Consider the following 14,673-nt stretch of genomic DNA (forward strand, 5'->3'; position numbering starts at 1 on the left):
CAAAATCCTTAGCTTTCATGCTTAGAAAATAACAAAAAATACTACTGTTTTCCTGTTAACCTTTTAAAAAAACAGAGGAATTATAAAATGTGTAATTTCCAATTTGTTCAAACTTTAACGTGTGTTACAGTATATTCTAAAATCAAAATTGACCACCAACGTTGAAATAAAACGAAGAAATTTAATTTGGCATAAAACCATCAAATGTAATTCCTGCAGAAGACAAAATAACCCGAATTCAAAGAAAGCAGCTTGCCTGTGTGGCATTAAGATAGCAACATAACACAAAACTCTCTTGACCTCAGAGTTGGGAACAGGTTTTTAGACTACCATAAATCACATATATCATCTGCCGTTAAACAAACATGATATATATTTATTTTATACACGGTAAGTATTCAAATACTGAAAATGTAAATCATATCAAATCACAGGACACTACCACAAAATTTGTACAAAGTCTCAATCTTCCAGGGTAACCCTGTAATAGAAATCCCAATCTATCCAAACACGTTGCTGAAGCCAGCATCCTGGTTTCTCTCCACAATGAATGGATGAGATCCTTGGATCAATTAACTTCTAACCACCAAAAAGCCTGGCTCTGCCAAATGTCCTACTCTCCTTTGTAACCTTTCTAATGTTCTTAAAAACAGACTTTGCAAACAGACCTTCGTCTGTTCCAACACAGTAGTACAGTACCTACTGTCGGAGCTGCAATGTTTAGAGATGTAAACAACTGTCCTACTAAAAGGAACATCATTTATCCATGCATGCCAAAGACAGCTACAGCTACAGCTGTATGTCTCCTAGAAAGGACATTTGATGTATTAGTGGTCTTGGGTTGAGCTCTACAACATCTCAGGCTGAATACAGCCTACAAAGCATGCAAATATAGAGCAATGCTGTGTTTCTTTTGTTTGGTATTATTTTAATTTAAAAAAAAGTTTCTTAAGCATTACAAACAAACTTTTTAAACAGCACATGACTGAAGACAAACTGAAACCACCAATAATCAAGGCACCAGTATATTTGCAGTCAACAGACAAGAGGACAAAGCAAATGTGACTGAAACAAATTAGAAACCCAGCAATGCTGCCAACATACAAAGCAAAGACATTAAACGACTGTGCAAAACTCCCGAGAACGTGGACTGGACGGCCAGTTCTCTTTTGGAAGGTCTGAGAAACTTTCTGCTGAAAACCACATTAATAATGGATAAATGCAAGCATTTTCAGGATTCTCAGAAACTTCTAACATATGATCTTAGCATGTCAATGGGATTGTACTACTACTGTACCTCACTTTTAGCTCAGTCACTTAAGATACAGAATTGTTAAATACAATATGTGTTTAAAATTAAAACAGAGACAAAATATATTCTGATTTCAAAATACACAAAAAGTAAAGATTTTAAGGAGCAAATTCAGTGAGAATTGTGGCTCCACCATAGCCCTTATAAAAGTAGCTGCAACCCAAATATCCTTGATCTACTGTAGGCTTAGTTATATTTCTAAATCAAAAGTTGATTTGAAAAAATAGATTCCCTGGCAATTAAGAAAGGTGAATCATTGTTTGTGACTGGAGGAAAATGTTTTCAAAGTGATCTTCCTAATATAAAGGAAACACTGTATAACCAATTGCATTGCGTTCTGACTGATATGATTCATAAAATGGCCTCTACAATGACAATGACCAGTCTGTACAGTTTTTAATTCCTGAAAGCTCTGACTATGGACCACAATGGCCAGACTCTGTTTTAGTATCCAATCAGTTGGTAGCACTGAGATTTATAGGGGAATGGGGAGGCTCTGTGATTTTAAAAGGATCTTAAAACACTTTCCAGAACCTTTTCTAAATAATCAGATAAAAACGAAAAGACTTCCCATTCTCATAATTATCACTACCAAAAACACTGACCCTTTGCTCTAACCTATAGGGTTTTTTTGTAAAATGTGTGGAACCGCCCCCACTTGCGTGTCTCGGTTTTCCTTCTCAAAAATGCACGACTACATGATTTGCCCTATTTTTTCTGTCGTTTAACAGGCGAAAAGGCTCTAATTTGCAGCTTGAGAACAAGGGAGTAAAGAGATTGCAAGACCATATTGATAAACTGTTGACTACAAGAAAGGTATGTCTTAAGCCTTATATACTTTTTTCTTTTTTCTCTCATTGTAAAACAAATCAAAGAAGGATTAGCTGGGGAATGCTACGGGGTTAATCAGGACCAACAAGGCACAAAACTATACTTGTGTTTTATGTCAAAGAAGGTAACAGTTTCTTTTAAAAATATCAAAGCTAGGCTCAGAGGTCAAACATTGGCCAGTAATTCACAAGGGAAATATAAAATCCTTCAAAACTAAACATTATTTGAAAGGGATTTCTAAAAGCTTACGATAAAGTGCATGCCACCATGTCTCCTGTGCACAAACAGAAATGGACCGACTTTTAGGACCTATATGATTAAAGTTCCACAAAAGATAAACGTTTATAGCCATAGTATCCAGTTTAATATAACCAATCATCAACATGTGGGTGTCTTCACACCCAAGGCTGAAAGGCTTTTTCATTCATAAAGAAACTGGTAAATAAACTACCATCATCAGCAGCGCTTGTTCATTTCAGGTTTTTCATCTGCAAAGATTGTTGTTTTTTCTTCCGAATAATGCTTCAAATGGTATTCCATAGAAAAGAATTTGTATTAGAAGAAACACAGACCAAATCAATCGATTGTGGCTTGGTGTTAATCCGTCACTAGAAACTATATACTGTAACTTCCAAAAGATTACATACAGTAATAATATTCTCAGCATAACATTATGAACTATTTTCTTATAATTGTTTTGTAGCACATTATATTTTATGAGATTGAAACTATTTCACTGAAATGATTATGCTGACCAATTGAAATCCAGTTTAAGGACGATTTGGAAAGTCACAAGGTGTTTCAAATTCCGTGACACCATCAGCAATGCAGAGTAACTACTGGGTATTTATCGTTTTTAAAGTTAAATTGTTTTCTGGAGAATAACAATTGCTTTCTGTGGCGGGGTAACTTAGCAAACTGTAATGATGGTTAATTCCCGGATACATTTAAATGTTTTTTTTACAGTTTTAAGCCAAAGTGAATTTATTGTGTTCTCATTTAGAAAGAAATGGGAGCATTTAAATGTTGTATGATTTATAATATCAGAGTAATTCAATACAATAAGCAGTGAAAGACAGTGAGCAAGTACTGTAAATATAACTAAAATCAGAATCTACGAGGAGCTGTGTATTATTTGAATGTAAAAGGAGATTTATAAATCTAGGCACATATGTCGTTTACCAAGAAATAGTAATATTACATATGAATTTTTTTTCCAGTGCATGGGAGCACAGTGTATGGGAGACAAAAAAACGCTCATCTTACTTGATTTAAAAATTAAAGAAAAAAAAACAATTTTAATTGAAATCATGTGTGAGACGTGCAGCCCTGAATTGGATGATGCAGTTAGAAAATGGATGTGTGGACAGATGTGTCAGAAGCATCTAGTTGGCACCCACTAAACAGACATTTGTTTTTCCACACAAAGTATACTGCCGTGCAGAAAGTACAGAAGCCTTCAGGTTGCATTTATGTACATTTAAAAAGTTCTGATTTCTCGCATTTTTTCTTCAGTTCTCAGTTGTATCTTGTCCTATAACCCTTAGCTGTCCAAGCCTTCGGAAGTCTCACATGTTCAAATTGATCATTTTGCAATGAAAATAAAGATTCTGTAATTCACATATTTTCAAGTGCTTAATTGAACGTATAAAAATGTTTTGTTAAAACAGATAAATAAAACATATTTATACTTTATTCATCATCAACTTTTTTTTGCATCTTAAATCAACACTGTTAACTGAGCGATGCCATTATTGCCAATGCGCTCTCTCCCATAAAAATGTTTAATGTGACAAAAGGAAAAAAAAAACACATTTTCTGACCACAGCTTAGAAATCCTACGGGAAACATGTGAAACTTTATCATTAAAATAGATCTGTCATGCTATAACATTGTATGTTCTAAATATTTGAAAAACTGAGTTTTCCTCAAGTTTATAATAACATTGTGTTATCCTTTTAAAGGTTTTTTTTAAGCTTTATGTAATCAATATGAATCCCCAAAAACAACGGAGTTGGTCCATTTCTATGCTTGCAGTTTTTTCACTTACCGCTCTGGCTACATACAGTACAGCAGCGGTGTGGGAAATGTACTGTAACTCAGCAAACTACACTGGCGAAGGTGCTGCCGCAGATTGTCCGGTGTGCCGAGATGAATGTTAAAGGGCTCAAATGCAAAAAGAAGAAAAATAAAACAATTTTTTGGGTTGACCACAAATTAATACGAAAACAATTCAAAGCCTGTCAGTTACACAGAGTCTAATGAAAACACTGGTCATGCTCATTAATAGTCATGTACTGTAAGTGCATGATGCTGGGTGTACACCTCGCGTCTGACCCACGTGCCAGAAAATGCATTTACCCCTTCAGTTTTTTAATATTTATTTAAAGTGAGGATGTGTTGAAGAATTAAGAAAACACAGCATGAAATTATCACGATTGATCTTTCTTGGTTTCTTTTTGAGTTCTTGTTTATAGAGCGGCTTTTGTTAAGGCAGGAAGCCGAACTTAATGACTAAAGACAAGGGAAGTCATTAGCCAAACACTGTCTCGTATTCTCATGCAAAATTGGCTCATTTACTGAAAACAGGGACAGAATTCCTAAAACCGAACAGAAGTACTCCTGTAAATCTTTGACCTGTCACAGAATGGCTTAAAATCATTAAAACAGCGACCGCTATAACCTCATTAGTGCAGATCGCATTATATGGTCAAGTACAGTTTTAACAATGAAAATAAACATATAAACTGGACTTATAGAGAAATACATGCAATAAAAGTCCTTGATAATATTAGAATATTATAATTAGAAGCAAGTTACTCGTTACTGTGCACATTTTAGAAACTGTGTCACAATAATGAATATTTTTCATCATAATGAATTCTTTCAGGACATATAAGTGTAATTATTAGGTATGGAAGAAATCACAGCTTGATATTAGCCACTCAGCATTTCTTTCCCTGTCTACCCAGTATTTCCTTGTGATTTCCTGAAACCTGGGAAACTACTGCGCTATAACAGTTTTAAACAGTTACAAACATTTTAAACAGGACGATTGGTACGCAGGCATTGAAATAGGAAGATTATTTTTATGGCTTCCACCACATTTTTAAGGTTTTTAAGATCTATTGTTCAAGCACACACAAGTATTACTTTCAACAATAACCTGTGTTACAGTGTGTAATGTCTAGATTTTACTACGGGTGAGCTTATTCAACATATACTTTTATTTACAATTTCTTTGACACTACTCAGAACACAAAATCAGCCTTATACAGATGGAACAAATTTTTATTTTTTCATAATTAAAATGAATTATTATAACTTCTAGATGTGTGAATGAGGGAGGGGAGGGAAAAACATAAAAACTGCCTATTCTATGACTAAATGGATTTTTGTGACTCACTGAAAAACATAAATAAATTAAACACAGAAAGTATGGACATAATACTATTATGTTAGTTAATACTAAACTAATTATGTGAATTGTACACAAAGAAATCCATTCTCAGGAAACCAATAAAGAAATCACAAGTCCTTTATCGCAAGTTAATCTCTCATAGCTTTCACTTTACTTGAATTGTCTTGCTTTGCAATGAAGACGAGCAACAGAAAAGTATAGCACAGAAAACATTTTGCTGTTAAATACATGTAGATTGTTTTAGATACTGTACTGTCTTTTGTGTACAAGCTTTTTACGTTGGTACTGTAAGTAGGGTCCACTTCAACTTCTCTTCAACCTGCCAAGCATGTTTCTTCAGAGCGCTACTTTTTTCTGACTGACAGAAAATTTATATCACCAGCTATTGCAGAACCCTCTTTGACATCTCAAGCAGATTATCTTATCCCTTGGGGTTTTACCAAAGATCTTCAATAATGCTTCAGCTGATACATATGTACTCGATTATAAACAGATTGTTGTCAAATGTACACAGCAAAGCAGTTAACTCTGTCTGAAAAATATATAAATCCCCCTTTTTAACAGAATAAAGTAGAGAATATTAAGGAAAATATCCGCCTGGATTATAAAAAATACAAAAAGAATAATCTGGAAAGTACCATGTCGAGTAAGCAACATTTACTTTAAACAAGTTTCTATCACCAGTGTTAAGTTCTTATTGTTTTTTTTATGTAATCAAAGTTTATTATTTTGTAGAAACTAATCTATGCTCTATAGCCCCATCAGCCAATAAACTGGTAATATTTCTTAATTATCAAGTTCTCTTTGCCTGAATGTTTTGATTGTGTTTCAATAACAAATTATATTCTTTCTTTAAAGTTTAAATATCTCACAATGAATCTTCAGCATCTATCTTAAAAGGACTCGAGTGTGTCTGGTATGTTAATATCATAGATTCTTGTATAAAGAAGGACTTCTTTGTGTGAGAAAGATTATGCGAGTTTATACACTGCATAATGCCGCAATATGAAACATCCAATGACCAGACAAGGCTACTGTACTATTAATGAAAAGTTATTCTAGCTGATTCATCATCAGTAAAGTAAAAGTTACAACAGAAATTATTGAATTAAATTAATAAAAAATATAAAGCACAAATAATATGTATTTATTCTAATTACATTGTAAATGTAATTTTGCTACTGATCATATTACAAAATACATAGTTAAAATGGTAAAATTTTTAAAAATATTACAGCAATCACCAATAAAAGCGTATATATGCCATATATGTATGTAGGAAACTACTGTATATGTTCTACATACACTATATTTTAGGTTTGTTTGTACATGCTGTATGAATGCTTCGAGTGGTCAGCACTGCCAGTGTGGGAGCTGCAAAGCAACACAGAAACTATTTGTCCTCACATGACAGTTTTATTGTGCTGTTTTATTTTGCAAGAATAATCTCAAATATTTCATATTACATTAAGTGCTTTCTGTTCCTGAGGAATACAAACATACAGTACAGTGCTTATAGCACAATAGACTACAAGTCTGGGGTCCATTTCTGTCTGGAAAGGGAATCAACTGCATTATCAAACTAAAAAAATGTTCACTGCTGGCTGCAAACACTTCTGCACTACCTCCAGTACTTTTTTTAGATGTAAAAATCAAAACCTTTATAGTTCATAGCAGGCACATTTGTGGCTGTTTTGTGTTATAGATGAAGTTCTTTTTCTCATTAAAACCAGCAATCTCTGCTTTCAAGAGTAAATGCAGATGGAACAATTTGTTTTAAACTGTATCCCTTTTTTAGAATGTTAGGGAAATTTCCACATTTATTTACATGTCACGTAATATTTCTCCTGAATCCTGAAACCCCAGTCAAAGATTAAATTTTTTAAAACTCTTGAGAATATCGAATAAATGTAATGGAAAATAACTGCTACATTTTATCAAGATCTTGAAGTACGCAAACCTTTTTTCCCAATTCAGACAAAAAAATGATAGTTTTGTGTGCATTTTTACAACTCAGACAAAGTAAATAAAATCCCTAAATCAACACTGACTAAAATGTGTTACTTTTGCTCAGGTTTTAAATTGTAATTCAAGAATGTTGTACTTTAGCCTAGATATAGATGACTAACCTGATGCATCTCTGCAAATAAAAGATCAAAGTCGCCCAGTTAAATGTTCAAAATAAATCAAAGTGGATGGCATCTGTTCCTCAGCTGTCTTGTCAGATGAATCGCACATCTGATATTCTGGTGGTAAACAAACATGAGTGATTTGTGCATTTTTACTGTCAGAATTCTAAAACACTGCGGCTAGATGGGAAGATATGATACATGCCTCAGTCTAGATGTTACAGAATGTATGCATCAACATTTCTTGCGCAAGAACATCTAGTTTTTAAACAAAGTGATACTTTGTATAAATCGTTGCTTTAGAAATCCAACACACACATCCTTTCTGGACCAATGTTAATCCTTCAAAAACTGCAGTGGCTGGGAATAATATATTTTCAAAACATTTAAAGAGCAGTTATAGTCTTAGAAGGGGATATATATGTGTAAATAAAATGGAGAACTCATCTGTTTCAGTATTCTGCTATACATTTTTCTTAGGGATTATTTTCATGGAATATTATTTTAGCTTAAGTCACTAGAGTTAAAAGCAGAAATAACTAATAAATCATTTTTTACTTTTATCCTGCATTTAGCAATATACAGCAAGTCCTGATGAGACTCCAAAAGGCCTTTTCAATGAGAAAGCTGCTATAGAAAAAGACCACTACAATACTAAATATCAGGATTAGTAGCAATAAGAATAAAAAACATAAAAAACAATTAATACATTTATTATCTCTTTGATTTATTTTTAACGTTAAATTAATATAAAACAAGTAAAGGAATAACATTTTCATTAAGATCAAATAATTTAAGAACCTACATTTATTTATGCAACAAATCTTGGATGTAACCTTTCTATGTGCTAAAATCAACTTTCGATAACAAAGGGCGTAAACACATTTGAAACCAATTCTGTCAGATTGCATTAAATGTTTTTTAAGTATTATTCCAGGATCAGGAGGCTTAGTTGCTCAAATATTTCTCCCAAACTCTGTGCAAGGCATAGAAATTATTAAATGTAGCAATGAATGAGATATAAGGAAATAGTCATATCTGTAATTAACAAAATGCTACATTAAGACAGATGTATCCAATACCACTTTTGGAGCGTTTCGGAGACAACCTATTTCTGCTATTTGTTTCCAGGCCTCTGCATTTTAACATGAGCTCCATGACATTGCTCTGCTGCTTTGTGTTCAGCTCTGCTGGCTTGCTTGTGGCCTATGCGCACATGGTAATGGAACAGTCGAATGATTCGACATCACCTAGCCTCCGCGAGAACAACCAGCCCGACGTCCCACCCGTTGTCATAGTAGGTCAGTTGACAGAATCCAGAATTCCCGATCTCGGGATAACATGGGTTGGTTTTGTTTCTTCATTGTGTGTGCCGGGGGGGTGGGGAGGGTGTGAGTGTGAGCGGCTGCTTATACAGTCAAGTTATAAAGTTTTTGCAGAATCCCAACTGCCTTTTAATGGATACAATAATATTTTAGTGCTTTTTTCATTCTATACTATTTTTTTCATGGTACTTAATCTGGACATTAGTTGTTTTTTTTTTAAAAAGCGATTTTAAGAAAAATTATGCTATTATACATGGTCTCACCCAGTAAGAGTGTAAAATATCGACAGTCCATAATTAATCTTTTCATTTGGATCCACAGCTGAGCCTAACTGCAATGCTCTACTTCCTTGTGTAGCCCTCAGCAATTTGCAGCAAGCTGTGTAGAGCTGTGCCCCAACACGTCAGACTTCATCACAATAGGACAGAAAATGAGCCGGCATGGTAGAAATGAATCAGTCAGGACTGAAGAGTTAAATATTCTGATGCTCTAACCTGGGCAGCAGGGTGGGGCAGTGGTTAGCATCCCTCGCAGTGCTGCAGCCCTGGGTTCAATTCCAGAGCTGGGGTGCTGTCTGTGTGGAGAGTGTATGTTCTCCCCGTGTTCATGTGGGCTTCCTCCAGGTGCTCTGGTTTCCTCCCACAGTCCACAGACATCCTGGTAGGTTAACCGGCTTCTCGGAAAACTGAACCTGGTGCGAGTGTGTGTCTGCTCTGTCATGGACTGGCCTCCTGTCCAGGGCGTACCCCGCTCTGTCATGGACTGGCCTCCTGCCCGGGGTGTACCCTGACTTAATGAAAGGGCTAGAGAATGGATGGATGGATGTTCCAACCTCTGATCTTTGGCAAAACAGTTTGTGTGTCTCGTTCCGTATTCAACTTTCTTAGAAGAGATCTGTGTGCGCCAAATGACCTCCTCAGCTACCCAGACTGTGCTTTAACTACAGAACATCTGCAAGATTTTAACCCAAGCTAATTTTGCATATTTACTCGTAGTACAGTGCAAATTAACACCCTTGAATCTGTGGGCAGTGTGGCAGGAATACCTCTCATGGTAAAGACTGTAAGAGCTACAGTATATTCAAAACCATTAGGTATTTAATTCTCCATGGGAAGCAAACGGGATTGAAGGATTTAGAACAGATGTTCCATTTAGATGACACTTTAGAAATTAAAGAGTTCCTGTGATACTCGCACACATATAGTTCACACAAATGGGTTTAGCGATGTTACGTTTTGCTCGCATTACAAGCGTTATAACCTTATTCCCTTAAAATAACTTCTCGTTTTTTTCAGAGCTTCCGAAAACAAAGAAGAACAACAGAAAAGCGACGGAAAAGATAACAATGAAAGTATGTTCGTTACCTGCACTTTGAACTCTGCTGGCGGGCGTGATCTGCGGCAAACAGTGATAATAAAGAGAGCAGAAAATGTGCCCTTCCAGTTTTCATCTGGAAAATACGCCACATGCGAACATGCGGTACAGTACTGACCGACAGGGCGCTGTCCAGCTCAGGAGAAATTATAACTTTACTACTATCAATAGCGGTGAAGACAATAACAGTTGTATTTGTGTAGCGCGTATGATCCTGAAGGCTGTCAAAACCCTTCATTACTTTATTACCTTTATTATTGACTAAAGGACCCGCTTCGACCGCAACTGTAGAAACTGTCCAGATCAGATCAGATCGGAATAACGGGAAACCGCTTCGCCACTTACTGTAATAATAAGAGACGATACTAATCATAACAGCTTCTTGAATGTTACATTTTCCGACAAGACACGACTCCGAACTTGAATCTGACCAAATAAGAACCTCCGTTGACCTTCACTTAAACCTGACATTTCATTGAACGCTACGAAGGTTTTTTTTTCAAAAACATGGGGGAAAAATTGAAATAAATGTCATAGGCAGAAAGCGAACCCTTTTCCTTTTCTTAAAAAAAAAACACCAGCATAGAGCCATTTCTCTGCTGTTTCAGCACGTTTTGAGTGGGAATGCTCTAAGTAAAGGATACCGATTCCACGTCTTGAATTCACAGGGTGGGATGTCGTCTCGAGGTCTCTCGTGTCCGGATTAATTTTCGTTCAAACCCGCAGCCCGGCTGCCCAGCACCGGCTGCATGCGTTACAAGACTCGGGGTCTGTCTTGTTTCTTCGTGTTTGTGCAGCTTTTATCGTGGCTAGAGTTGGAAAGCCCCCGGCGGAAGTGGTCGGCATCGCTGCCTCGCTGCGCTGGGGCCCCGGGTTCCCATCCGCACATCTGGGGTGCTGTCTGCGTGGAGTCTGTATGCCCCCCCCGTGTTCGCGTAGGTTTTCTCCCACAGTCCAAACCCGAGGTGACTTAATTAGCGTCTGGGGAGAACCGGCCCTGGTGTAAGTGTGTTTGCCCCGCGATGGACTGGCTTCCCGCCCAGGGTGTACCCCGCCTTACGCCCTGCCGCTCCCCGGGACAGGCTCCGGCTCGCCCGCCGCGTTGGGAAAAGCAGTGAGAGGAAGGACCAATGGATGCATGGATGGACGAGAGCTGGTGAAAGAAAAAGACAATCGCACGATTTTAATAAGAAACAAGGAGTCCTGGAAGACAGACGGCCTTGGAGACTGAGGGACAGGTTAGGCCAGGGCCCTGCAGTGTCTCCTGGGGATGGTTAAAACCGGGGAAAGTCAACTCTAATAATAAAGACGGTGCAGAAGTGGGAGAAAAAAAATAGGATCGGTCTGGGATTCTCTGTTTAAGTCAAGATGCATACTTTGTAAATATTTCAACTTGTCTGTTGTATGTTGATGTTGTGTGCCGCTTGCTGTGCGTATTGTATTATTAATAAATGTTAATGTCCCCCCTGTAGTAATCCCGTCGTCTCCTCCACAGAACCGGCTGGTGTCCCGCAGCAAGAAGCCGCGGCCGCCGCCCCCCGCCAACTGCGTGCCGGTGTGGGGGAGCTGCCGCCTGCCCGGCGCCGCCTGCTGCGACCCCTGCGCGTTCTGCCACTGCCGGCTCTTCAAGACGGTCTGCTACTGCCGCATGGGCAACCCGCAGTGCTGAGGGTCCGAGCGTGTGCGGCGGGGTTGGGGGGCTTGGGGCGGGTGGGAGAGAACTGTGATCCCGCGAACCCCCCTCCGGCTCGTGTCCTTCCTTGTGCCTGGAGGTGGCACCGAGATGGCAAAGCAGAGGCAAGACAGCCGCCCTGCGGGGTGCACCCTGTTTCTGTGCAGGTCCCCCAATCCCACAGACCCCCACGTACACCCACACAGGGGGTTTAGACACGTCCTTTAAGTTTGTATGGCAGGTAGGCAGAGGCCTGTTAAAAACAGCCCACAGCTCATTTATGCTAACAGCTAGAAGCACCACACAGACACAGGTTATACCCATAATCATTTAAAAAGCTTGAGAACGAAAGGCCGGGCCTCTGACTCATTGCTAACTGACCTGAAGATCCCCTGCAGCAGTTTCCTGGAAGAGCTTGATCTCTGCTGCTTCCGAAGAGGCCCACTGGGCTGGGCTTCGTCTGCTCCAGCTGCTCCCTGATTCTGTGGGAATCGTGAGCAGCACAAGGGCCCAGTCAGCCCCCCTGTCCTTTCACCCTCGGAGAGCGGCCTTATTGCTGACGGACGGCTCCTGAAGGACTCCTGAAGGACTGCAGAGGGCAGGAAAACAGGCCAAGAGCCGACTTCAGGAGAAACTTCCACTGCCCTACAACCGCAGATGTACGTCTTCACCTGCCCACGCACCGCCATCAGGAAGACAGCAGGTGTCACAAAGCAACAGAAACACCAGCACCTTCACAAGCAGATCTGCTGCTTTCAGACTGATTTCCCCCTTCGACGAGCTGGGCTGTCTGCAGTGAGAGGAGCAGGGCTCGCTGCCTCTCGGAGACCATTCTGCCAGTCCTGTAACCCCCGGCTCTTGAAGCACACCCCCGAGAGGGGGCATGAAACCAGAATCCGCACTCATCTTCATTAAAGCGCGCCCGAGGACACAATCCCATGAGCGTCCCGGTTGAGGAGAGGGGTTGAGAACGCAGAGCTCCAGCACGCAGGCCGCTGTGGGGCTGCTGACCCCACCGGGCCTCGAGCCACGGCTTCTGCCCCGACAGGCTGGTCCTGCTCCTGGGCGGGCCCCCTGCCCTCTGCCCACTGACCTGCGTTGGTTTGCTGGTGTCACTTTACAGGGTAAATAGATAAAATATAAAAAAACAGCGCAAAAATAAAAAAATCCCAGATAAAAAACTTGGAAAGAGGTGAAAAGGCAAACACTAAAATCAATGACTAACCAGATCTGTCTCGAGTAGGGAAAGGCGTTTCCCTGTCTCGGAGGAGCAGGGAGCGAGCGCCCCGAGACTCCTGTACCTCTCATCGCCTGCGGCCTCGCGCAACTTCCCCAGCCTGTCCGAGAGCAGAGAGCTGCAGTGAAGCACCGAGCTCGGTGTCCCTGTCCGTGAGCCCAGCTCTTCTCCCAGTGTCCCGTCCGGCTCCACACTTGTGCCGTTCTCTCACTTCAGTATTTCACACCAGAGCTCTGCCTTCAGCTTCATACTAAGACTGCGCTTGGTTTCCTTTTCCTGTCCCGCAGTCTAAATCACTAGTCTCTCCACCCTGGGGGCTGTCTGCTTGGCGCCATTGTTTACTCTTTCTGCGCTCTCAAAGACTGAACAACCAGGCATGTAAGACACTGAGACTCCCCCAGGTGTGTTCACAGGCACACAACTCTGGGGGTGCAGGAGCTGCCTCACTGCTGCTTTGCATTTCATTTCATGTACACAGTGCCTTTCATCCCAAAGAGTCACGGCCATTCTGCACCAGCAGCCCCACTGCCCAGCAGATCAGGGGGAGGAGTGAGAAACTGCTGCACCGGGTGAATTAAGGGGGAACTTCAGGGAAACCAGATAGTTCAAGCCCAGAGTAGAACTTGGTCAGGACCACGATTTAACATCTAATTAGAGGATAGCACCTCAGACAGAACCGTGAATTTAGGAATTGGTTAGGATATCTCAGTCCAAAAGGAAAGACCACCACCTGCAATAGCAACCTGGTTCTCTCTGAGGTTCTGACATCCCAGGACTGACCAAGCCCAGCCTGGGGCCTGACCAGATCACTCGAGTGAGGTATCCTTCAAAGCTATGCATTCCAAGGCAGCTACGTCACTGTTGTGCTGGATCAATAAACCTATTTCCTAGAACGCAATCAATACCATACGAGTTCTGCCGGATTCGGAGGCAAAGCAGAAGATGAAAAGGAGCCTTCAGAGCTAGTCCGCAATACAACAGGGTTGGGACTTTCTCACTGTACAGCACAGGGAGCGCGTAACCTGTCCACACTCCCCCAAAATGTGTTCTGATCTGGTAGCTTAACAGCACAGTTCAGACTGAGCAGAAGACCCACAATTCGGACAGGTTATAAATGAGAGAAGGTCATTCAGCTCAGCTAGCTACCGTTTGGTAGGTGGTAGTTCATCATTCTGAGGATCTTATCCAGCTGCTTCCTGAATGAAGCTGATGTAACTGCTTCAGTCGCAACGGTGGACGGCCACAACCCTTTGGGAACAGAAGTGCCTTACATTCTTGGTTTTAAATGCACTTCCTGTAGTTCCCACTGTCCATTCCGAGGGCTGTCCCAACCCCTGGAAGTGAAACGTGACCCTTCTTACAAGCAAAGAAG

General features: G+C 40.2%; 1 protein-coding gene across 1 annotated transcript; it reads left to right on the forward strand.

Annotated features, from left to right (window-relative positions):
* The first annotated feature begins 8,600 nt into the window (after positions 1-8,600).
* Positions 8,601-12,064, forward strand: asip1 (agouti signaling protein 1). Its single transcript, XM_088937368.1, has 3 exons — positions 8,601-8,994; positions 10,314-10,369; positions 11,888-12,064. The coding sequence occupies exons 1-3, from the start codon at positions 8,763-8,765 to the stop codon at positions 12,059-12,061; spliced, it is 462 nt and encodes a 153-aa protein (XP_088793494.1). The 5' UTR covers positions 8,601-8,762; the 3' UTR covers positions 12,062-12,064.
* The last annotated feature ends 2,609 nt before the right edge of the window (positions 12,065-14,673 follow it).

The sequence above is a fragment of the Atractosteus spatula genome, chromosome 19 (genome assembly GCF_055471065.1).
Source record: "Atractosteus spatula isolate fAtrSpa1 chromosome 19, fAtrSpa1.hap1, whole genome shotgun sequence".
NCBI lineage: Eukaryota > Metazoa > Chordata > Actinopteri > Semionotiformes > Lepisosteidae > Atractosteus > Atractosteus spatula.